Raw genomic sequence first — 24,530 nt, 5'->3', positions numbered from 1 at the left:
TGAAGATGACCACGTGAATACAGGCGCCTAGCACACAGGGGAGGGGGGAGGGAAAAGAGAGTGACACACACACAATCAACACGAAACACCCCCACCCCCACCCTTACCCAGTACAACACACACACAAGTAAATGTTGCTACATTACATTTACACCCTTCAAATCCTCCTGGAAGAACGCAATGACAAAAGGAAATCATACAAATATATACACCAAGAATTCAAGTCCATGTACTGCACATACATAGCCCTTGGACCACTGGCCCCAAAATGCATGGGCGAGGCCCACACAAGATACCCGACCAAAACGGAGTAAACACTGCAGGGGCATCAGATCGAAATACAAGAGGTACCTCAGGGGGAAGGGAAGGGGGGGCACCTCAGCCAGATGAGTGCACGACGCCAGCTCCACGAGGGGGCTCCATGCCCATTGATGTATCCTGGGCAGTGCAAAGCCACATTCTCACAAGTCTTTACAGTGGGTGGTTTGCCCACTGCTTTATCCTTGGGAGTGCAAAGCCACGGTCTCACAAGTCTGTACAGTGGGTGGGTTGCCCACTGCTGCATCCTGGGGAGTGCAAAGCCACTGTCTCACAAGTCTCTCCAGTGGGTGGTTTGCCCACTGCTGCATCCTGGGGAGTGTAAAGCCACAGTCTCACAAGTCTTTACAGTGGGTGGTTTGCACACTGCTTTATCCTGGGGAGTGTAAAGCCACAGTCTCACAAGTCTTTACAGTGGGTGGTTTGACCACTGCTACATCCTGGGGAGTGCAAAGCCACAGTCTCACAAGTCTGTACAGTGGGTGGGTTGCCCACTGCTGCATCCTGGGGAGTGCAAAGCCACAGTCTCACAAGTGGATAGCAGCCTCCACTGGTTCTGGAGGGTGCTTTATGTCCAGGGTGCTTCATCCTGCCAAGGACTGAGGTAGTGGATGCCTTTATCCACTGGTTCTGGAGGGGGCTTTGTGCCCAGAGTTCTTCATCCTGCCAAGGACTGAGGTAGTGGATGCCTTTCTCCACTGGTTCTGGAGGGGGCTTTGTGCCCAGAGTGCTTCATCCTGCAAAGGACTGAGGTAGTGGATGCCTTTCTCCACTGGTTCTGGAGGGGGCTTTGTGCCCAGAGTGCTTCATCTTGCCAAGGACTGAGGTAGTGGATGCCTTTCCCCACTGGTTCTGGAGGGGGCCTGGTGCCCTGAGTGCTTCATCTTGCCAAGGACTGAGGTAGTGGATGCCTTTCCCCACTGGTTCTGGAGGGGGCCTGGTGCCCTGAGTGCCTCATCCTGCCAAGGACAGAGGTAGTGGATGTCTTTCTCCACTGGTTCTGGAGCGGGCCGGGTGCCCAGAGTGCTTCATCCTGCCAAGGACAGAGGTAGTGGATGCCTTTCTCCACTGGTTCTGGAGGGGGCTTTGTGCCCAGAGTGCTTCATCCTGCCAAGGACTGAGGTAGTGGATGCCTTTCTCCACTGACGGTGGGCCTACATGGAAGCTGTCCAGGCCCCTGAAACTGACCACCAGCTTTGTACGACTGACCGCTGTGGATGGCTGCCATGTCTGCGGTGGTGCCACTGGCACATGATGTGGCGTGGCTGCTGGTGGTGCTTGCGGCGGGCTCAGTAGCGGCGGTGATTGCGGCGCTCATGGGCCTGCAGTGCTGGTGGGTGGCTCAGTGAGCGTGCTGGTGGCGGCGGTGTCCTTGGCAGCGGTGCTGGTGGCCGCGGTGTCCTGGGAAGCGGTGCAGGTGTTTTGCCCCTCTCACTCCGGGCTGTGGCCAACTTCTTAAGTTTCTGAGGTGGGGACAGTCCGTGGTCTGGCTCTGTGGCACACTGGCTGCCCTGCTACTTGGCGCACTCCAGAAGCCGGTTACTGCTGGCGGCACCACTGTTCCCGGTGATGTGGTGGCTGAGGTGCTGGGTTGGGACCTGGAAAAGCGTGCCCTAGGGGACGGAAGGGGTGGGAGAGGTGTAGGGAAGAGGTCAACATTTAAGAGGAAAAGTTTTTTTAGACACACTGGGACGAGTAGATGGAGGGGGTTTGGGAGCGGAGGAAAAGGTAGAGGTTGTAGGAGGTGTACGTTTGCTGACTTTGGGTGAAGGTGCATGGGCTGGATGCTGTCGTGAGGTGGATGGCTGTTGGGTGGGTGTGTGACTGTGTTTTTGTGTACTTTGGGAGGTGGGCTCACAGATACACTGGGACAGGACACGGGATGTGGGCATGGTAGTGGGGGTGGTGAGTGCACGTGAGTGGTGTGTGGTGATGGGTGTGCTGGTGATGGAAGTAGTGGCTGAAGATGTTGTGCATGCAGGTGTGAGTGGAGACGAGACAGGGAGGGAGGGGGGAGACGTGGAGGAGGGGGACACAGTGGAGGCAGTGGATGTTGGTATGTGTGCATGGGTATGATGCTTGTGTGAGTGCCTGTGGGATATGTGGTGCTTATGTTTGCCAGAGCTACCCTTGTGTGTTGAGGTGTGTGCATGCTGGTCTGATGGTGTGCTTGGGATAGGCTGACGTACAGGGGATTGGGGCTGGGTGGAGGAAGTTGGAGGGGGAGTCGGGACACAGGGACAATGGCTGCCAACAGTGCTGAGGTCAGAGTCTGAAAAGCTTGCTGTTGGGCTACCTGACCAGAATGAATGCTTTCCAGGTATGCATTCGTCTGTTACAACTGCCTCTCTACACCCTGGATGGCATTCAGAATGGTAGACTGCCCAACAGTGAGGGATCTGAGGAGGTCAATGGCCTTCTCACTGAGGGCAGCAGGGCTGACAGGGGTTGAGGTGCCTGGGGCGAAGGAGATGCCCACATTCCTGGGTGAGCGGCCACGGGGCGCACGCTGAGGGGCTGCTGGGAGGGCGGTGCTGGTAGGGGGGGTGGCGGCTGTACCTGTAGATGCACGGGGCACAGAGGGGCCCGCCACCGCAAGGGAGCTCCCATCAGAGGAGGAGTCTGTGTCGTTGGTCTCAGCTCCTGTCCCCGCCGTGGAGCTCCCGTCGCCCTCCGTCCCACTGGTGAATTTGGAGTCCGTAGTCTCGCCCTCCAGGGCCATGTGGGATGCAGCTCCCTCCTGCTCCGGTGCCACTGCTCCTCCACCTGTTGATGCTATTGCACACAAGAACAGGGAGACCACATAAAGGGTGGGGGGAGACAGAAGAAAGACATGTTGTGTGCATGCAATACCGCTACCGTTGGCGGACACTACAGACACAGCAGCCCTCTGCACTACGCCATGCACTTAGAGTTCCCTCATTAATCACAGGGCCATGGGGTACAAGGCCTATGCCCGATTGCTGCACACATGGACGTCACAGGAGCCTGACTAGGTGTAGTTGGCTCTTAACACTGGTGGGGTGGGGTGCCACATGGCCTGCCTTACGAAGGGACCTTGCCTACAAAACTCGCCCTGGCCTAGGGATATCCACAGCCCACCTCCCCCCCCCACCCAGACACCTCCAATGCGCGCTGATTCAGCTGAATGAGAGTGTACTCACCCCCTTGTGGCTGCTGTGATGCTCTCAAGCGCCCATCCAACTCCGGGTACGCCACGGCCAGGATCCAGAGCATCAGGAGGGGCCTGGTGCGACAAGCACCCCTCCCACGTTGGGAGGCCATCCCCAGCTGGGCCTCTGCCGTCTTCTTGCTCCAGCGGCGAATGTCCTCCCATCTTTTCCGGCAGTGGGTGCTCTGTCTGTGGGGGACCCCCAGGGTCCGGTCTTCCTTGGCACTGTCACGCCAAATATCCTTCTTCTGGTGGGCGCTGACCTACAGGAATAGTACAGGGGAAAAGGAGGATGGTCCTGAAGGAGGTGTTGTGGCAGCTGTGGAGCCTGTGGACAGTGAAGAAGAGGAAGCAGAAGAAGAGGATATCGACAACAGAAACACCGTCATTCATCAATACTTCCAGTGAGACACAGGTAAGAAGACATCACTGCCTGCTACATCTGATACACTTGTTCTACCTCTCATCTGTCTGTCACTTTCACCCAGTGTATGGACCCTGATTTGTCACTTTCCCTTTCGATTTCACAGATGTGGGTCCCACTGTGTGACCTATGCTGTGTTTCCTCATGGACTAGAGCTGTGTGATATAGGTATGTTGACAATACAATGGATATTACTATTTCCCTCAGTTATTGCAAATACACATTTGTGAAAGCACAGACTGACTCCAGATACTTTTATGATTTAAGGGTGTTTATTTAAGTGCTAAATAGTGGAGGGGGTTGTAAAATGGTCAGGGGTGATGGTGGAGGAATGTCCATGTTAGAGTCCAGTTATTTGTCTCACAGGTGCATTGTCCATAGGGGCATAGGAAGTGGAGCTAGGGCAGTTTAAGGATGAACTGGGTGACAAAGTGGGACAGAAGGATGACAATGAGGGTGGTCTCATTTCTTGGCGGGGCTCTTGGCATTGTTCTCTGTCTTTGTCCTGGATTTCAGGGACCGCTTGTGGGGATTGTTCTCCATCTGCAGGGGGTGGGGGTGCTGGTGTCGTGGTCCCACTAGCGCCGGCGGAGGTGGTGGGCAGTTCATCGTCCAGGCTAGTGTCAGGGGGTCCCTTGTGGTGCCACAGTGTCCCTCCTGGTGTTCACGAGTTCCTTCACCACCCCTACAATGGTGCCCAGGGTGGTATTGATGGATTTGAGTTCCTCTCTGACTCCCAAATACCGTTCCTCCTGCAGCCGCTTGGTCTCCTGAAACTTGGCCAGTACCATTGCCATCGTCTCCTGGGAATGGTGGTAGGCTTCCAAGATGTTGGAGAGGGCCTCGTGGAGAGTGGGTTCCCTTGGCCTGTCCTCCCCCTGTCGCACAGCAGCCCTCCCAGTTCCCCTGTGTTCCTGGGCCTCTGTCCCCTGAACCGTGTGCCCACTACCACTGCCCCCAGGTCCCTGCTGTTCTTGGGGTGGTGGGTTAGGCTGGGTTCCCTGTAGTGGTGGGGACACTGCTGCTTGACGTGTCCTGGGGACAGAGGTATGGGCCCGCTGGGTGGGTGCTGTGCTGGTGTTTCCAAAAGGGGGAAACTCTGTAGTGGCCTGTGCCAGTGTGAGGGGAACAGACTGTCCTGAGGTCCCAGATGGGGCCGGGCTGGTCATCTAGATCAAGTTGGACAGAGCTGCTGTCATCACTGTGGGCCTCTTCTGTGTGGGGAGTGGACGTGTCTGGAACCTCCTGTCCGGTGACATTGGGTAGGGGTCCTGCAGGGGTGTAAAGGCATAGTTTTAGTATCTGTGTGTGCCATGGTGTGCAATAGGTGGGTGACCCTGTACCCCAGTGCTTGCATTCATGTGTAGGACCTTGTGTGCTAATTGTTTAGGGGTCTGTGTGGGTATGTGCAGTGGACATGCATTGGTGATGGGTGTCCATGCTTTGGTGTTGCATGCAGGGCTTGGTGTTGGGATGTGTTGTTTGTGATAGTGGGATATATGTGAGGAGTTGGAGTGATGGGGGTGAGGGTGGGGTATGTGTTAGCATGCAGGTAGGGTGTGGGATGAAGTAGTTAAAGATTTAACTTACCAGAGTCCATTCCTCCTGCGAGGCCCTCAGGATGCAGTATAGCCAAGACCTGCTCCTCCCATGTTGTTAATTGTGGGGGAGGAGGTGGGGGTCCACCGCCAGATCTCTGAACTGCGATGATGTGTCTTGAGACCACGGAACGCACCTTCCCCCGTAGGTCGTTCCACCTCTTCCTGATGTCATCCCGTGTTCTTGGGTGCTGTCCCACTGCGTTGACCCTGTCCACGATTCTGCGCCATAGTGCCATCTTCCTAGCTGTGGTGGTGTGCTGCACCTGTGAACCGAATACCTGTGGCTCTACCCGGATGATTTCCTCCACCATGACCCTGAGCTCCTCCTCAGAAAACCTGGGGTGTCTTTGCGGTGCCATGAGGTGGTGTGGGTGAGGTGGTGTGTGTTGTGATGTGTGGGGTGGTGATTAGGGGGGTGTGGTGTTTTGTGCTTGGATGTGTATGTGTGATGGTGTTGTGTGCCTCTGTATGGTGGTGTTGTCTTTGCTGTGCTTTCTCTCTGGCCTTCGTCAATATTTTAGATAGTAAGGGTTTGTGGGTGATGTGGGCGGGTGTTTTATAGTGGTGTGGGTGTGTGGGAGTGGTGTGTGTATGTGTATCAGGTGTGTGTATTAGGAATTGTCCAATGTGGTAGTGTTTTGTAAATGTGTGTGTATTTTGAGCGCAGCTGTGTGTACCACCAATGGTTTACCGCGGTTGAAAGATCGCTGCGTGGATTCGTGGGTCGTGATAGTGTGGGCGTATTACTGTTGGCGTGACGGTGGATGTTTTGTCATCGCCAGTTTATCACTGACCTTTGGTGTGGCTGACTTGTGTGGGTGTCTAGATTTTGGCCGATTCCGGCCTGTGGGTCGCAATAGCTGTAGAGGATTTCCGCGGCCGCAGTGGTGTGTTGGCGGTCTTCTGCATGACGGTAAGCGGGATTTACCGCCAATGTTGTAATGACGGCCAAAGTGCAAAGGTAAACTTATGACCGAGGCCTCCCGCAAGCTGTAGCCGAGCAGGGCTCCATCGCGGTCGGCCTTAAACTTTGACTTTGCTCCGGTCGAGGTGCAACCAGATAACCCGATTGGCGCTTTTTGTTTCTAGGCACTAAAAAACAATAATTCTTTAAAAATTCATATCTCCAGTTCCCCTTATCCGATTTTATTCGTTTTTGTGTCATTTTAAAGATAAAAATATTATCTATTTTTATAAATTGGTTTTGGATTTTTAAACTGTTTCCTGTGTTTTATTTAATTACTGTTTTGTGATATTTGAATGCTTTACACTCTGTCTCCTAAGTTAAGCCTTGTCGCTCGTTGCCAAGCTACGAAGGGTTGAGCTGGGTTCAATTTACTGAGACCTACCTGGACCTAAGTGGAGGTTAGTGGCCTATTGGTAAGTGTAGGTACTTACCTGCCCTTACCAATAACCCATTTTCCAACAGTGCATATCTTTGAAGTAGGCTGTTGTCCCTCTCGGGTGACAAATCAGGTCACAACTAACTAACATGTCCAGCAGACACGGGTGCACCTTTTGTCCTTGAGTGAGGAGGGGTGTGGGGTGGGCCGTTGCCCAGCATACGGTAGTGGCAAGATTTCTGCAGTAGTACCAGAGTTGTGGCTTGGACTCCTTCAGCTTTAATGTTTCCAAGTGCTGTTCCTGGAGGGCCAGCCAACTGACTTTAGGAGTTTCCTCTGCGGACTGGGGCCAGGGATCAGCGTGTCCCTGAGCTTGACACGCAGAACAGGGTCCGAACTCCACCAACCCAAAGTGCAGCAGGTGCAGTTGCTCCAGCATCGCAGCCTCTCTTTTTGCACTTCCAACTGCTGCAGAGTGGTGGTCTTCTCCGTCTCTTTCGAGGCCCAGCGAGTGCCCTGAGGGGACCACGCGGTCACTAGCCAATGGGCTACTGGCTCCCCTTCCTACCTAGTGACAGGTTTCCTGTGATATGTGTGGCTGACCCAGGAGGCCACATTCTTGCCACCTTTAAGATGGCACCATCCTTCCTCGGTCATTGGAAGCGTGGCTATCTGCGGACAGCACACCCACAGTAGAACTGGTTTTGGGGCAAGTTTCTCACCTCTGGCCCTGTCTCCTTACTTTCTCAAAAGGCATCCTGCTGAGGTGTGTTGGGTCAGGCAGCCCATCAAATGCGGCTTCCCCTTTGAAGCACGCCTCCAGGCCAGTCCCCTGAATGGCCATCCTAGCAGAGGAGGTGACACCTCGTTGCTGTGGCACTGCCTTTGTCCTTGACCCTGGGAGTTGTCACACATCCCCCCCAGGTGGTCCGAAAGCTGTCTGTATGTGTGTACATTTGTGAAGCCTCTGGAAGAAAAGAGCACAGAGTGGTTCTTTTTCTAAAAGTGGCCAACTAATAATAGTGACATCAATTTTGTCCTGAGCACCAGATGGCATTTAATAACATGATTAGTTTGATACCTCATATGACCCCCTTTGGTAGTCCCAGGCAAAGGTTAGCCAGGTGGGGAGCTAATCTGGTAATCTTGTGTTAGTGAATAGGGCTACCAACTTTACCCACAGCAGAACAAAAATAAAAAAGTGTTGCTGTCGAGACATATTGAAATATATATGTCTTACGTAACAAACTACAGCTCCCTGCCATGGGGCTTCATAGGCCTTCCTTAGGGGAGACTTACATTTGCTGTTAACGGGCAGGGTGGCTTCTCCATTGCCATTTAAACCAAAGTTGAACTGACAATAAAAACAATGTCCTTCCAGTCTGTAGTGGTGGGCTGGGAGCCATTTTGTGTCTTGTCACACGAAGGGTCACACACACAGTGCTGCAGCCCTGAGTGGGTCCTCTACCTTATATGCCCTGGGTATCCTAGGTACCATATATTATGGAGTTTTAAGTAAGTCAGGCCTTGACAATCAGGTGTATCCAATTTACCATATCCTTTTCATGGTGCAGAACACTGGCACTGACGTTGGTCAGCAGACCTCAGTGCACTCTGAGTCGAAAAAAACAGCTGCATATCAGTCAGGAAAATGTTGGCGTGAACATGCAAAAAGAGGCAGTAACTTACAAGTAATTTGCAGTTGTGCTTGAGTCCTATTTGTCTGCCCCTTCCATTTTACAGAGAACTGAAAAATAAAGTCATTTCCGGCATCATCCTGTTTTTTTTCTGTTCTGACTGAGACAAGGAATTTCAAGATGCGTATGGGCTAGGGCATCCAACTCCTGTTTCCAGTGTTGCCTCAGTGCTGTATCGGGTGTATCAAGTGTATGGGGTGCCGGTGGGTGAAACAGGTTATGCTCTGTAGGAGCATCTGGACTGGGAAGTCTTGTGGACTTGTGAACTCATCTTCTTTTTCCGCCTTACTTGACTCATTTGTTGGTCTTCTAATTTCCTTTCTTACATTGGTTGTTTGTCTCTTGTCTCCTACGAATTGAAGACATCTGGTTTGCTTGACTGTTTAATGTTTCATCATCATGGAAGTGCATTTCCTTTCCTTCTTTCCCTTGCACTGTGCTGGACATGTGGGAGGTTGGTTGATTAGGGATGTTAGTTCTCTTTATAGACTGAAACAAAACTTCTCTTCCAGGGGATCCTCATCAATAGACATAAACATTGAATATTCCCACCCTCAGATTTTACCAGGGCACACTACTTTAGGGCCTACTGGCCTGTTCTGAGAAGCTGACAAAACTATAAAATTGAATGAATACAGAGGCCTTTACGTTGTGTTTTTATCTTGTCACATTTGCTTTGTGTCCAGAGGCAGTGCTCAAATGCCAGCTAATATCTTTTTACAGTTTGCTGTTTATTTTGTCCTGGAGATTGATGTTTACTTTTCTTTCTCTGACTGGACAGTTAGAGGATTTTGTAAAGTGAATTGTTTGTACATCACAATTGTCAAAGATTATAAAATGGAATGCTGTGGGGAGGCACTTTTTTTTAATACACATTTAAACAGCTTGTAAATGAACTATACAAACATTTCAAAATATAATTCAGTGATTGTGAAGGCAATTTTTTTTGTAACTGTGATTGAAAAAAATATAATAGGACGAAAACAAATTAAAACACTATACTTAGTGTTGTAAAAATTATAAATATTTTTGCTTAAACCCAATTTTCAGAGATTGCCTATATGCTATTTAGTTTTATCAATAAAACTGCTTGATATTGGGAAAGGTTGTAGCCTTTTCAATGGAAAATGTAATGTTTGTAAATGACGGTGCACTATCATGTTATGCTTTCTTAATATGTTTATTAGAAGTGACATTTTAAACATGGACTGAAAAACATTCCTACCCCTGCCCTGATGACCATGCTATTAGTGACCAAGGAGGCTAGTCAGTTCTCGTGTAGCCTATATGCAGGCTAAATTATAAATACTAAATCAAACAAAAGGTTTTTTTTTTTTGTATAGCAGAAATGCTAAACTCATTTGAAGGTGCTCTCATGTGATAATGAAGAAAAAGGTGGGTTTGTAAAATAAAATATTTGGCTAGGATCACACAATTTGAGACAACTTTATGGGTCAAGTACATTACATTTAGGTCGAGTAGGTTTTTCAATTCACTTACTCTTACATATGGGTTACAGGCGTGCAGTAGTCGCTCACTCTCTGATTGCACCCTTCGGCACACTTTTAAGGATCACACACAGAGGACAAGGATAAGAAGTAGAAACCCCCAACATAGTCCCACCGGCTCGAGATGCAATATACCAGTTGTATGAAAAAACTGCCCTCATCCATTAATAGTGGCCTCCTTCATCATAGGGCAATGATAACACATTCCCACGCGAGCCAGCATGAGGAATGGAGCAAAAGGAAGGGGAAACATATAATAAAGACCAACAAACAGGGATCTAACACACACAAAGCCCTCATTCACATAATTAAAACTATCTCAGGTAGGACCATACTCAATCTTTATTTCAAGGTACACTGGATAAGATTAAAAGAACATTAACAAAAGGTGGTGAGAAGGGGATAATATCGCCTCTGCACCCCAAATAGCCTTACAAAGGTCATAGCCATTCAAAGGTCCACATGTTTTGGCCGTTTTTATCGCCCCTTAGGGTTACTCCGCCTTCCTCAGGACCTTCGATCCCCTTTTATTCTTGTTTTATACCCTACCTGTATCATATTCAAATTGTGGCCAAATATGCCTCTGGGTACACATGTGCCTCTTTTGGTACTGAAGGAGGCTGGCCTGGTTTGTAGTGAGTACCTTATACCAGGTCCAGTTATCCCTCGTTAGTGAATGTAGTAGTGTTCTAGCAGCTTAGGCTGATAGAGGTAGCTATAGCAGAGCGGCTTAGGCTGAACTACAAGATATGCAAAGCTCATGCAATACCACTTCTAGTTACACAGTACTTATACACAAGTAAATACAATACTCAGTGTTACCAAAAATAAAGGTGACACAGTACCAAAAATATCTTAGAGACAATACTCCTTCTGGAGGTAAGTATTATACACTAGACGCAAAAATTAGGCAAGTAAATAGTCATAGAACAATGCAAACAGTAGGAAATCCTATAGAATGCAATGGGAGAAAATAGGTCTAGGCGCAACACAAACCATATACTAAAAAAGTGGAATGTGACTCACGAATTCCCCCCCTAGACAAGTGTAGTGTGTGCAGAATCGCTGGGAGAGTAATAAGACAATAAAGGTAAGTAAATTACCCCACCCCAGAGCCCAGAAAAGCAGGAGTAAAGTACTGCAAGTTTCCTTAGGACACACTTCACCTCGTTTTTTGGGATTTTGCAGCAGCCAGCCAAGTCTGCAAAGAACAACTACTGGATTCTTGGACCTGAAGACCTGCAAAGGAAGGGGACCAAGTCCAGAAGTCGTCGAAAGAAGTTCCAGGAAGGACAGTAGCCCCTGCCAACCCAGAAGAGGGTGCAAAAGATGAGTCCCCGGTTAGTAGAAGACTGCAGAAATGCACCCTAGGAAGATGCCAGCGGGTTCCGGCGTGATGCAAAAGATATTCCAAGGCATGAAGATCGTTGCAGACGAGATTTCGTGTTGGAAGGCGCCAAGAAGCCTTGGCTGCGACAAAAGTCTGTTTTTAATCACAATGGCGCTGGATGAACGCAGGAGGGACCTGGGGGCCTCAACTCTGTGTGAGGAGGAAGAGGGGGCTCTCAGCACTTTAGAGTGCCCTCAGGATGCCAGCCAGCACCCTCAGAAGCCACAGGGTCCGACTTCAAAGTAGGTGCAAAATGGGGTTGATGCATCACAACAAAAGAAGGTCCCACGCCGCCGGAGAACAACTCAGCGAGTTGAGCATCGCAGGATGGAGTGCTGGGAACCTGGGCCAGGCTCTGCATGAAGGAATTTTGCAGAGAGTGCACAGAGGCCTCAGGAGGTGAAGAAGACACAGTACACAGGGGTACCGTCGTTCTTGGGGAAGGCAAGGTCTTACCTCTTCCAAATTGCGTCAGCAGGACCTCAGGACAGTCTGTCGATGATAGCCATCCTCTGTGTCCTTAGGAGCTCGCTCGTCGTTGTGAGAGGAGTCCCAGGGTACCGGTCGTCGTCTTGGAAGGTTCCTGCTTAGAGAAGGGGAGTGACTCTGCCACTCCATGGGAGATTTCTTTGGCCCTTCTGGTGCAGGATGAAGACAGGGAGTCCCCAGAGCATGCAAACAGTAGAAACAGTTGCAGTTGCTGACTTGGAGCTGAGGTTGCTGAAGAAAAGTGTCCCTTATGGACACTTTGTTGCAGTTACAGCGTTTCTTGGTGCAGGCTGCGGTTTATCAAAGGTCAGAAGAGTCTGAAGTTGTTGCAGAGGATTCCTGAAGGAAACTTGCAAGCAGAATCTGACGAGAACCCACAGGAGAGACCCTAAATAGCCCTGAGAGGGGGATTGGCTACCTTATCAGGTATGGACCTATCAGGAGGGGTCTCGGACGTCACCTGCTGGCACTGGCCACTCAGAGCCCTCCAGAGTGCCCCCATACCTTGCAAAGCAAGATGGCTGAAGTCTGGGACACACTGGAGGAGCTCTGGGCACCACCCCTAGGGTGGTGATGGACAGGGGAGTGGCCACTCCCGTTTCCTTTGTCCAGTTTCCCACCAGAGCAGGGGAGAAGGGGTCCCTGAACCGGTGTAGACTGGTTTATGCAAGGAGGGCACCATCTGTGCCCTTCAAAGCATTTCCAGAGGCTGGTGGAGGCTACCCCTCCCCAGCCTGTAACACCTATTTCCAAAGGGAGGGGGTGTAACACCCTCCTCTCAGAGGAAATGCATTGTTCTGCCTTCTTGGGACTGGGTTGCTCAGACCCCAGGGGGGCAGAACCCTGTCTGTGAGGTAGCAGCAGCTGTAGCTGCAGTGCAAGCATCAGAGAGCTGGTTTGGCAGTACTGGGGGTCCATGGTGGAGCCCCCAGGATACATGGAATTGGCTACCCAATTTCAGATTTGGAATGGGGGGACAATTCCATGATCTTAGCCATGTTACATGGCCATATTCTGAGTTACCATTGTGAAGCTACATATAGGTATTGACCTATATGTAGTGCACGCGTGTAAGGGTGTCCTCACACCTAGTAATTTGCACCTAGTCTTCAGCAAGTGAAGGTTAGACATATAGGTGACTTATAAGTTACTTAAGTGCAATGAAAACGGGTGTGAAATAACGTGTGCGTTATTTCACGCAGGCTTCCTTGGCAGTCCTGTGTAAGGGTTTGTCTGAGCTCCTTAACAGTGGCAAAAGAAATGCTGCAGCCCACATGGGTCTCCTGGAACCCCAATGCCCAGGGTACCTAGGTACCATATACTAGGGACTTATAAGGGGGGGTCCAGTGTGCCAATTGGAATTGGTAAATGGAGTCACTGGCCTACAGTGACAGATTTAAAAACAGAGAGAGCATAAGCACGGAGGTTATGATTAGCAGAGCTTCAGTGACACAGTTAGGCACTACACAGGCATACACGTTAGGCCACAAACTATGAGCACATGGGTCCTGGCTAGCAGGATCCCAGTGAGACAGGCAAAACACACTGACATATAGGTTTTTATATATATCTCTGGGGTTCTGGCTAGCAGGATCCCAGTGACAGAGTGAAAACATACTGACACACACTCACAAACAGGCCAAATGTGGGGGTAACCATGCTAGAAAGAGGCTTCTTTTCTACAGGTACACACACTGATTGGCTTTGAGGCAATATAAAGGCACATAATTAGACCTTATTGTATAGAGCCTGATCAGTCCACCCCTTATCTCTCGTATATGTGTGTGTGTGTGTGTGTGTGTGTGTGTGTATATATATATATATCCCTCTGTCCTTAGCCCCATGCATTCCATGCTCAATTACTTTTTGAATAAGGAATTTATGCAAATTATGTACAATGACATCCTTCACTATCCGATCTCCCCAAGTCGTAACCTCAGTAACAGAATGTTTGATATGTATGAAAGTCTGCACCTACCGAGTTGTCATTATCAAATTCCCAAACTGGAGTCTGCTGTGAGAACCTCCGTTTAGTCACACACTAAATATAAGAAATGGTGAATGTATACAAGTTCCTCTTTACGCGATTCATCACCACCTACATTTTATTTCCGCTTTTTGTCAAAATGCATGCCCCCCGCCGCCCCGTCCCCCCCCCCCCCCCTCACCTCGTCGGGGGACCAGGTCCTCCTTTCAGCCTACCGTGGCTCTGTGTAGATCACGTTGCTTATCACTGCTTCTGTTTTCATTCTGTTCTGCCCGCAGCCAGGTGATCACATATGTCCCTATCAGCAATTAGACTGCTCTAATTCTACAATATTGCAACGCATCCGCCATTTTAGAAGGATTTTGTTTGTCCTCTCTCTATGCGTCCTAATGGGCCCGTCGTAAACCCGCTGGCAGGCTACTTCATGCTTGTTGTCCAATTATAAATATCTCTACAATTATTTCATACACACCCATTCCCACACCCTGGGAAAGAAAGTTCTGGGACGCTCGCCTCTTATATATTTCTCCTAGGTGTATGTCCTTATAATATAATATACCTCAAAGGGTTGTATGAAACCCGGTCCCAGCGGGGAGGGTCCCTATCTCAAAGGGGTAATAAGTGCCACTCCTGTTACCTCCTATCCATGCAAAAAAAAAAAGTAATCTCAACCTCACTTAAGGTTCACACTAAGACCGCTTAAATGGTTAGGAAATCATGTCACCACCCAGCACTTCTGTTAAAACAACGGAACATTCCTAACTACTCAGTTGGTGCCAGGGTATATCACCATTTAATCCCTGTATATGACTTCGGATCCGATAGATCCATAGGTGTTCACGCCTGAATAAACACATTTTTGTATCCATTGTGTAGGGGGGAATAGTAGGTTTATCTAATACTGTCCAAGTAAAATCTGCATTATGACCCAATTCTAAAAAATGGGTAGTCATTTTTAGTTACTGCCCTCTTACATCTGATGTTACTACGATGTTCCATAATACGGATTTTTACCTTCTGGGTCGTCATCCCAATGTATAAAAGGTTGCAGGGACACCTAATCAAGTAGATCACATTTTCAGAATTGCACTTCGTATGTTTGATCTGCACCCACGGGGATGCCAGCCCCACATCAACATTGTTGGTGTTCTTCGTTAAAGGAGAAACACTACTAGAGCCACAGGCTGTGTGACCTTTCACAGGTGGTAGATCCCACAACAAGGGTTCATTGTTATTCCCTGAACAGTAGGGTCTAATATGTATCAGACGATATGTATGCTTGCACTTTTCCTGAAGGAGAACATAGGTTTTTCTAAATGGAGACCACCTGAATTAATGATTCTCCAATGTCTATTGATGATACGTTTCATTTCATTAGAGGCTGTATTAAAAGTAGTCATGCAGATAGGTTGATTCAATTCTGGCCTTTTCTTCTCCCCCAGAAGTGCATTCCTGTTGTTGTTCCTTTGCCCTACGTACACTCGCCAAGGGGTAGTACTGATCTAACAATTAATGTTCAAGAGCTATGCATTCCTGTCTGAAATCAGCCAAGTTGGAGCAATTTCTCCAAATACGGAGAAACTGCCCCACTGGTAATTTCTCTCTCAAAGTTCTAGGGTGGAAGCTCTTAAATGATAGTAGACTGTCCCTGTCTGTTAGTTTGATACACCCTAGTCAGTAATTTGCCTTCCACTGGTGAAATGTCTCGGTCTAAAAAAAGTAAAGACTCTCTTGTGATAGTGGCAGTAAAGAGCAACAGTGGATTCCGTCTGTTAAGCCATTTTCAAAAAATGGTCAAGTGATTGTGCATCTCTTTTCCATATCAGGAGAACATCATCTATAAAATGACGTCACAGTCTGATTGAATTCTTCCAATGTTGTTCCTGATTGAAAATGAACTTATGTTCAAATTCTGCTACATACAGACAGGCCAGACTTGGTGTGAAGGTACTACCCATTGATGTACCATGGGTCTGCAAATAGATTCTGCTATCCTATTCGAAGAAATTCTTCATTAGAGCTAGACGTGCAAGGTCAAGAATAAAGAATCTTGGTGTATTATACCCCTACTCTTGCTGATAGAGAATATCCTCAATTACCTGTAGTATCTCCTCCTGGGGGATGTTAGTGTACAAAGGCTGTATATCCAAACCCACTAGGAAATCCAACTCTGGGTCAAAATCCAACCCATTAATAAGATTAAGGACATCACTTTTAAGAGGGCCATGATTAAAATCAATATTGATTATATCTTGCTGGATTTATGCATATGGATAAACAAGAGTGTTGTAGACACTGATCATAACCCTCACCTTAATGTTGACAGGCGTTCCTGTTCATTACATGGGGGTAACTGCTAATGAGTCAGTACCTGTTTTTCAATCTCATAACAAAAGTACTATTAGATGGCCACGTAATATAGAGTGCCGTAGGAATTATGATGAAATATATAGTACTGTTGCAGAAATATTAGTACCATATATTAACATCTCTCCTGATGCCATTCCCATACTATCTATTCGTGGTTGTATGGTCAGTCGCCTAAAAGATTATTTTTCCAAACTAGTTTCCTCTCGTAAATATGCAGCTGCAGAAAGTAGTTGGTTCAGTCCTTGCTACAGGAAGGCCAAGTGTGACTTAATCAAGGTGGTTAAGGGGGCACAAAGGAGGTAATAGCAGCTGCTAGGAAAAAGTACAAGCTCATTCAGATTACCAGCAATAGGGAGTCAAAATGGCGCGATCTGGCCAATAATTTGAAAAATAAGAGGAACAAGGAATTCTGGCACCATTTGGTACATGGTAGCAAAGATCTCATAAAGGTAAATTACTTATATATTCAATTAGATATATAGTTTAAACATTTCAAGGAGTTGTACTTTTAAACCAATCAGGACCTTGATTCCCATGATAATGTTGCTAGATCCCCATGGAGCTCAGAGGAGGCAATTTGAATTATATTGTCTTCACTTTAGATGAGACATTAATGGCTATTGATTCAATGAAGGAGGGTAAAGTAGCGGGTTGGATAAAATCCCGGCTGACCTATATTGTTAAGAACCATCTATTTGGTGACTGTACATTGACCTGCTTTAAAATGCAAGCACTGAAGGCTCTGATATTCCTGCCACCTAGAAAGGGTCAGTAATAATCCCAATTTTTCTGAAAGGCACTAGGGACAATCCAGCTAACTATCGACCTGTTAGCCTCACTGACACTGCCCAAAAATGTTTCAGTAGACAGATCCTTGCCGGATTCCAGGTTTGGATACAAGAAGCAAGGGTTCTTTCCGATTTGTAGTCTGGGTTTAAGGAGTGTACCAGTTCGAGCGATCAAGTCTTTTGTTGCTCCGTCTTGGTTTGGAAGACTGTCGGGTTAAGACGAGAGCACCTGTATATTACCTTCTTAGGTTTAGGGCAGCTTTCAACCTTGTCCCTAGGGGGAAGTTACGGTTGGTTCTCCATAAAAGATAGTACCCACTATGCGCAGGGGGGGCGGGGAGGGGGGGGGGGGTGTTGACAGGGGAGAATTGACCGATAGAATTCCTATTGAAAGGGGTGCCCGCCAAGGTTTTGTCTTGACACCAACCATGTTTGCTCTCTATATCAATGGGGTAATTGAACATTTGCACAACTGTAGCATTGATGCCCCTAAATTGGGAGGCAAGAAAATTCCTGCTCTGCTTTTTGCTGACGATACCCTCTTAATATCAAAAACCCTGAGTGGTCTGCAAACTTTGTTAGGAACATTTTCTAGTTTCTGTGATTTGCACAGGTAGAAATAAATATTAATAAAACAAAGTTAAGGGCTTTTAACCTGCCCAGGTCCTTCAGAGTGAAAATATATATGCATGGTGTCCCTTAGGAGTGAAGGATTTTGATTACCTGATGTGCGATTAACAAACGCTTTTCATGGTCTGCGCTGACCAAGATAAAGTAAGGCACGTGCAACACAGGGCTGAGATCGTATTGAGGGCACTAACATCTTCTACCTATCACCCTCTATGCCCAGCATTGGAGATCTATTGTGCAATAGCAGTTAGCGTAGCTCTTTACAGTTCTGAGATTCGGGGCTTTGGCAATGTACCCCAGTTGACAACAACTGAAAGTAGGTTTATCCGATCTCTTATGAGTCCCCTTTCATTCCATTAATAGATGCAACTTCACATCTCGCACGTTGCGAACCTCAACCCCCTTTTGTATTGGATAAGGCTATAATTTAGCAGATGCCCTTAGGATTTTAACAACAGACAATACTGATTTCTACAGTATGTGTGTTCTGTGGCCAAATACTAACAGAAAGCCTGGATGTTAAGACACAAGATTTGGGCGGAGTAACTGTGCTCCAACATGATTTTAGAGGATTGTTGAATAATATATATATGTTTTGATGCATTTTAACGTGCTCGAGGCGGTTAAGAAGTAGTTTGAATGATTAGTTTTATTTTTATGTGATTTGCAACAAGACGAATTGAATTGTATTTATTGATGGACAAGTTCAACTCCTGCCTTGCTTTATGCATGTTTATTTATTTTGTGCTACTTTTCTTAAACCGTGATGCTGATGTTATTGTAACATACCATTACTCGAATTGTGGCTTTTCCAAGGTTGTTTTATGCACTTTACCTATATATGTGATGGATATTTTAAACAGTTTTTATGAAGATCTTTTATGGCCGCAATAAAGATTTAGTATATACTCAAATCACTAGACCTGCAGGTCTGGTAACATTTTTATGAGTTTTCGAATCCTGTAGTACTGACAGGCATGTGAAAGGTTTTGTTTTCTGTCAATTGTGTTGAGATGCGACATAGGCATTGGTTTCTCTATGCACATATTTTACTGGTAAGCAACATGGCTGAAGCGGCTGGGCTGCCGTTGCCTGTGCATTCATCCCATTCGCCTGTCCCTGTGGGCACTGAGAATGCGAGGGTCAGTCAGGGGCAGGCATGCACACTCTTCTCCGATAGAGTTCAGCCATTTGTCATCCGTTTGTGTCAGGATGGCTCTTCAGCTTCTGAGTTAAAGCTCCGGAACGGCCCCATCTGACATTTGGCCACTTATTGTCAATGTACTGCGGAGTTTGCTTTAGTAGAACTTTTGTTAGATTTTACTGTGAGTGTTTCACTACCGGTGATAACGGAACACCTCTTGAGTCATCCTTATGCCTTCTTGGTTTTTACCCAAGCTCTAATTTAGTCTTTAAATGTAGAGACATTTCCCTACCAGTTCGTTCATCTGCCCATCTGTTTTTCCATCCTGTCAGCCTGAGTAGCACAGAATCCACCCTCAGTTGATATTTTATTTTTAGGTTCCCCAGCAAAGAAGACTCAATATTAAACACAAAGAACTTGCTGGCAAACACAGGTTTGACCAATTTACCAACTTGATCCAGGGAGTTATTTTGACTTTAACCCATTTACCTTCCACGACCTATTGAGGGATTATTCATTTTGGCTAATTATGGATCCTGCGAGACTATAGGATTATATTTATTAGTGAATCATGGAGCACCTTTCCCCTTGAATGAACTCCACACTGTTAAAAAGGCTTTATAATCATGAATGCTCTGATGTAGTGCAGGTTATATGAATAGATGTTGTAACAAAAAGTAAACAATGGTTAAAACAAGTATGCAATACACAAATAGATTACAAATAATGGCAACATATTATATGGTATTCATTTATTCAAATTATTGATTAAATCAATCTATATTGGAACTCCTCCTTTGATAGCCTCTAGTTGAACTTAATACTGCACAAAAGTACATGAAAAATCCCTGCTATTCCCCACCCTTTGTCTCCAAATATCGCACAAACCAATTAAATATTGTTGCGATTTAGGCGTGCCTCGCGACTTACAGTTATGCCTATCCAGCTCATTATCTAACACGACATTAAAATCACTTATCAGGATAACTGGGTCCGAGAATTCAAGAAGCTGAGAAAAAAGACGCCTTAAAGGTTCTATATCATTGCGATTGGGGCCATAGTATCCTGCTAAAACCAGATTACGACCACCAAATTGTACTTTAACTAGCACCCATCACCCCGCTGTATCTGATCTAACCTCCAAAATTACAACATTTCCCTGTTGTGATTGTTTGACTAAAATTGCCACCCCTTTAGTATGGTAGTTGTGCTCTGTGCATGTAAACGTTTGAACCCACCTCAACTTTTGTATTATGTTAATACACTCCGCCATTCAGCTTTTTGTTTTACTTACTTGTAGCCTGTTTAGGTCGAGCCTACAATGCCACGCATGTCTGTCTGTTATTAGGCATATTATAGCTTCCCAACAACATAGCAAGGCCTGGAGCCTACCTAATGCGTACCGTTGTTTTGGTTTCTTTGTCACTCTCATTTACCTGCTGCTTATTCGTGTCCCAGTGAATTCCCTCCACTCCCACTTTTCAAATGGGTCCCTCTTTCCAAAATCAACATTAACTCTGTTTTGTGCAAAGAAAACGAGTTTCGTATTTGGTAAAATTTGGTTTTCCTACGGTATTCTTGGCCTTTTAACTGTTCCAAATGCTGAGGTTTGTAAAGACTAATACTCAAACTTTGAATAAAAGTTGCCGTAGTTGTACAATAATTTATGCACCGTTTGTTTGCCAGGAGTTCTTATGATTTTGACCCAGATGTTTCTGCCTCATGTAAGCCTCTTAGAGTTGGAGCGGAACTTCTTTTCACAAGTAATTCCTAAGGTGAGTATGAGCAATTAAGAGTTAATGAAACATCTTGGCTAATGGAAGCATTCCAATACTGTTACATTGTTTCGGTACAATATTATCTTATTTATTTTATATTAATTGATTGTATTGAAGTATTTTTCAAAGGCAGTCCTGGCTGTAGAGCCAGCTAGGCCTGGTACATAGCAAAAGAATGGCTGCATGACGTTTACAAAGGAAACAAAATCTCTTGCAGTCCTCTACATCTTAACTTTAGAAAACATGAATACTGTTCATTTTGAGTCTGAGTACTCCGATGTGTAGATTCTTCGTTTTCTATCTTTCCTTTTTTTAGTCTATTAGTTAAAATCCAATATAATGGTAAAGTGGAATTTTGCCTGTTATTGAAAAGACACTTTAAAAAAGTTACCTTGTTAACTACTGAAAGCTTCTATAGCCTTTCTGCAAGTATTCCTCTTTCACCTGGCGTCTTGATGGTTTCTCTGTGGTGAGCTTTGAATTTTTCCCAGGGCATGGCCAGTGGGCCCTGGGTGTGGGGAGGAGTGGTCTTCCCCGTAACCCCTTCGCTGCCAGGCCTTTCCTCCCCCTCAGGTGCCAAGCCTTTAAGGCTGTTTGGGGCAGATCGCGCTTAGGCCCTGTAGGAGGCTGGACTGGCTTATAGTGGGTACCTTGTAGTGCTAACACCTTGTGCCAGGTTCAGTTATCCCTTATTAGTAGAATAGAGGTGTTTCTAGCAGCTTAGGCTGTTAGAGGTAGCTATGGCAAAGCAGCTTAGGAGACATGCAAAGCTCCTACTATACCACTTATAACAAATAGCACAATATCATAAGAAAACACAATACGCAGAGTTACTAAAAATAAAGGTAGTTTATTTTAGTGACAATATGCCAAAAGTATCTCAGAGGATAACCTCATTTAGGAGGTAAGTAATATACACAAATTATATGTACACAAACCCAAAACAGGTAAGTAACAGTAAGAAAAGTAGTGCAAACAATGTAGAATCACAATAGAATGCAATGGGTAGACATAGGCCTAGGGGCAACACAAACCATATACTCCAAAAGTGGAATGCAAATCACGAATGGAACCCAGGCCTATGGGAGATTGTAGAGGGTCGCTGGGACTGTGAGAAAACAGTAAGGGTGTCCAAGATACCCCACCCCAAGACCCTGAAAAGTAGGAGTAAAGTTACCCTACTACCCCAGAAAGACAGTATAGTCGTGATAGGGGATTCTGCAAGAACCACAACTGCTACCAAAGCACTGAAGACAGATTCCTGGACCTGAGGACCTGTAAAGGAAGGGGACCAAGTCTGAGTCACGCAAGTGTCCAGGGGGGCAGGAGCCCACTAAACCCTGGATGAAGGTGCAAAAGGGCTGCCTCCGGGTGGAAGAAGCCGAAGATTCTGCAACAACGGAAGGTGCCATGAACTTCCTCTTTGGTGAGATGTCCCACGGCATTCTGGAGGATGCAGAACTGTTTCCATGCAGAAATACCGCAAACAAGCCTTGCTAGCTGCAAGAGTCGCGGTTGAGGATTTTGGGTGCTGCTGGGGACCAGGAAGGACCAGGATGTCGCCCTAGGAGGAGGAGACAGATGGGGTGCTCAGCAACTCAGAGAGCTCCCACAGAAGCAGGCAGCACCCGCAGAAGTACCGGAACAGGCACTTAGAAGACCTGAAGACAGCGGTCGACTCAGTCACAAAGGAGGGTCCCACGACGTCGGAGTCCAACTCAGCGAGTTGGGCAATGCAGGACAGAGTGCTGGGGACCCAGGCTAGGCTTTGCACAAAGGAAGTCCTGGAAAAGTGCACAGAAGCTGGAGCAGCTGCAAATCACGCAGTACACAGGTTTGCTGTCTGGCGTGGGGAGGCAAAGACTTACCTGCACCAAATTTGGACAGAAGGGCCACTGGACTTTGGGAGACACTTGGACCCAGCTCCTGTGTTCCAGGGACCACGCTCGTCAGGGGACCCAAAGGACTGGTGATGCTGAAGTTTGGTGCCTGCGTTGGCAGGGGGAAGATTCCGTCGACCCACGGGAGATTTCTTCTTGGCTTCCAGTGCAGGGTGAAGGCAGACAGCCCTCAGAGCATGCACCACCAGGAAACAGTTGAGAAAGCCGTCAGGATGAGGCGCTACAATGTTGCTGGTAGTCGTCTTGCTACTTTGTTGCGGTTTTGCAGGCGTCCTGGAGCAGTCAGCTGTCGATCCTTGGCAGAAGTCGAAGAGGGAAGTGCAGAGGAACTCTGGTGAGCTCTTGCATTCGTTATCTGAGGAATAGCCCAGAGGAGAGACCCTAAATAGCCAGAAAAAAAGGTTTGGCTACTGGGAAAGGAGGCTTGGCTACTGAAAGAGGTAAGCACCTATCAGGAGGGGTCTCTGACGCCACCTGCTGGCACTGGCCACTCAGAGCTGTCTATTGTGCCCCAACACCTCTGAATCCAAGATGGCAGAGGTCTGGGACACACTGGAGGAGCTCTGGGCACCTCCCCTGGGAGGTACTGGTCCACTCCCCTTTCCTTTCTCCAGTTTCGCGCCAGAGCAGGGCTGGGGGATCCCTGAACCGGTGTAGACTAGCTTATGCAGAGATGGACACCATTTGTGCCCATCAAAGCATTTCCAGAGGCTGGGGGAGGCTACTCCTCCCCAGCCCTTTACACCTATTTCCAAAGGGAGCGGGAAATCCTTTGTTCTGCCTTCCTGGGACTGGGCTCCCCAGGCCCCGGAAGGGGGGGGGGGGGTGCAGAAACCTGTCTGAGGGGTTGGCAGCAGCTGCAGAGGAGACCCCGGAAAGGCAGTTTGGCAGTATCCAGGTTCTGTGCTAGAGACCCGGGGATGCATGGAATTGTCCCCCCAACACCAGAATGGTATTGGGGTGACAATTCCATGATCCTAGACATGTTACATGGCCATGTTCGGAGTTACCATTGTGAAGCCACATATAGGTAGTGACCTATATTTAGTGCACGCATGTAATGGTGTCCCCGTACTCACAAAGTCCGGGGAATTTGCCCTGAACAATGTGGGGGCACCTTGGCTAGTGCCAGGGTGCCCACACATTAAGTAACTTGGCACCTAACCTTCACCAAGTGAGGGTTAGACATATAGGTGACTTATAAGTTACTTAAGTGCAGTGAAAAATGGCTGTGAAATAACGTGGATGTTATTTCACTCAGGCTGCAGTGGCAGTCCTGTGTAAGAATTGTCTGTGCTCCCTATGGGTGGAAAACGAAATGCTGCAGCCCATAGATATCTCCTGGAACCCCAATACCCTGGGTACCTAGGTACCATATACAAGGGAATTATAAGGGTGTTCCAGTGTGCCAATGAGAATTGGTGAAATTAGTCACTAGCCTGCAGTGACAATTTTAAAGCAAAGAGAAAGCATAAACACTGAGGTTCTGGTTAGCAGAGCCTCAGTGATACAGTTAGGCACCACACAGGGAACACATACAGGGCATACATTATGAGCACTGGGGTCCTGCCTGACAGAGGATCCCAGTGACACATAGGCAAAAGAAAACATACATACAGTGAAAATGGGGGTAACATGCCAGGCAAGATGGTACTTTCCTGCAGGTCCTCATAACGTTTTGTCCACATAAGCTACCCACACCAATTTTGCGTCCTTTTTTTTTTCAACATCCTAGCGATTCTGGAGGTACCCAGACTTACTGGGTTCCCCTGAAGGAGACCAAGAAATTAGCCAAAATACAGCGAAAATTTTGATTTCTTTAAAAAACAAAATGGGAAAAAAGGGCTGTAGAAGAAGGCTTGTGGTTTTTTCCCTGAACATGGCACCATCAAAAGGTTTGCGGTGCTAAAATCACCATCTTCCCACCTTTGAGGAACAGGCAGACTTGAATAGGAAAACCCCATTATTCAACACAATTTTGGCATTTTAC

The 24,530-nt window shown here is 47.2% G+C and overlaps 1 protein-coding gene across 2 annotated transcripts in view; it reads left to right on the top strand.

Annotated features, from left to right (window-relative positions):
- FIRRM (FIGNL1 interacting regulator of recombination and mitosis) overlaps window positions 1-24,530 on the top strand; it is a 1,527,986-nt gene that overhangs the window by 43,573 nt on the left and 1,459,883 nt on the right. For both annotated transcript variants that reach the window (XM_069231089.1, XM_069231088.1), the window contains exon 3: window positions 20,548-20,636. In XM_069231089.1, coding sequence (XP_069087190.1) covers window positions 20,548-20,636 — 89 coding nt within the window. The remainder of the gene's footprint in view (window positions 1-20,547; window positions 20,637-24,530) is intronic.

This window comes from Pleurodeles waltl, chromosome 4_2, assembly GCF_031143425.1.
Source record: "Pleurodeles waltl isolate 20211129_DDA chromosome 4_2, aPleWal1.hap1.20221129, whole genome shotgun sequence".
Classification (NCBI taxonomy): domain Eukaryota; kingdom Metazoa; phylum Chordata; class Amphibia; order Caudata; family Salamandridae; genus Pleurodeles; species Pleurodeles waltl.
The sequence above is the reverse complement of the archived record's forward strand: the minus strand, read 5'-3'. Positions and strand labels throughout refer to the sequence as shown.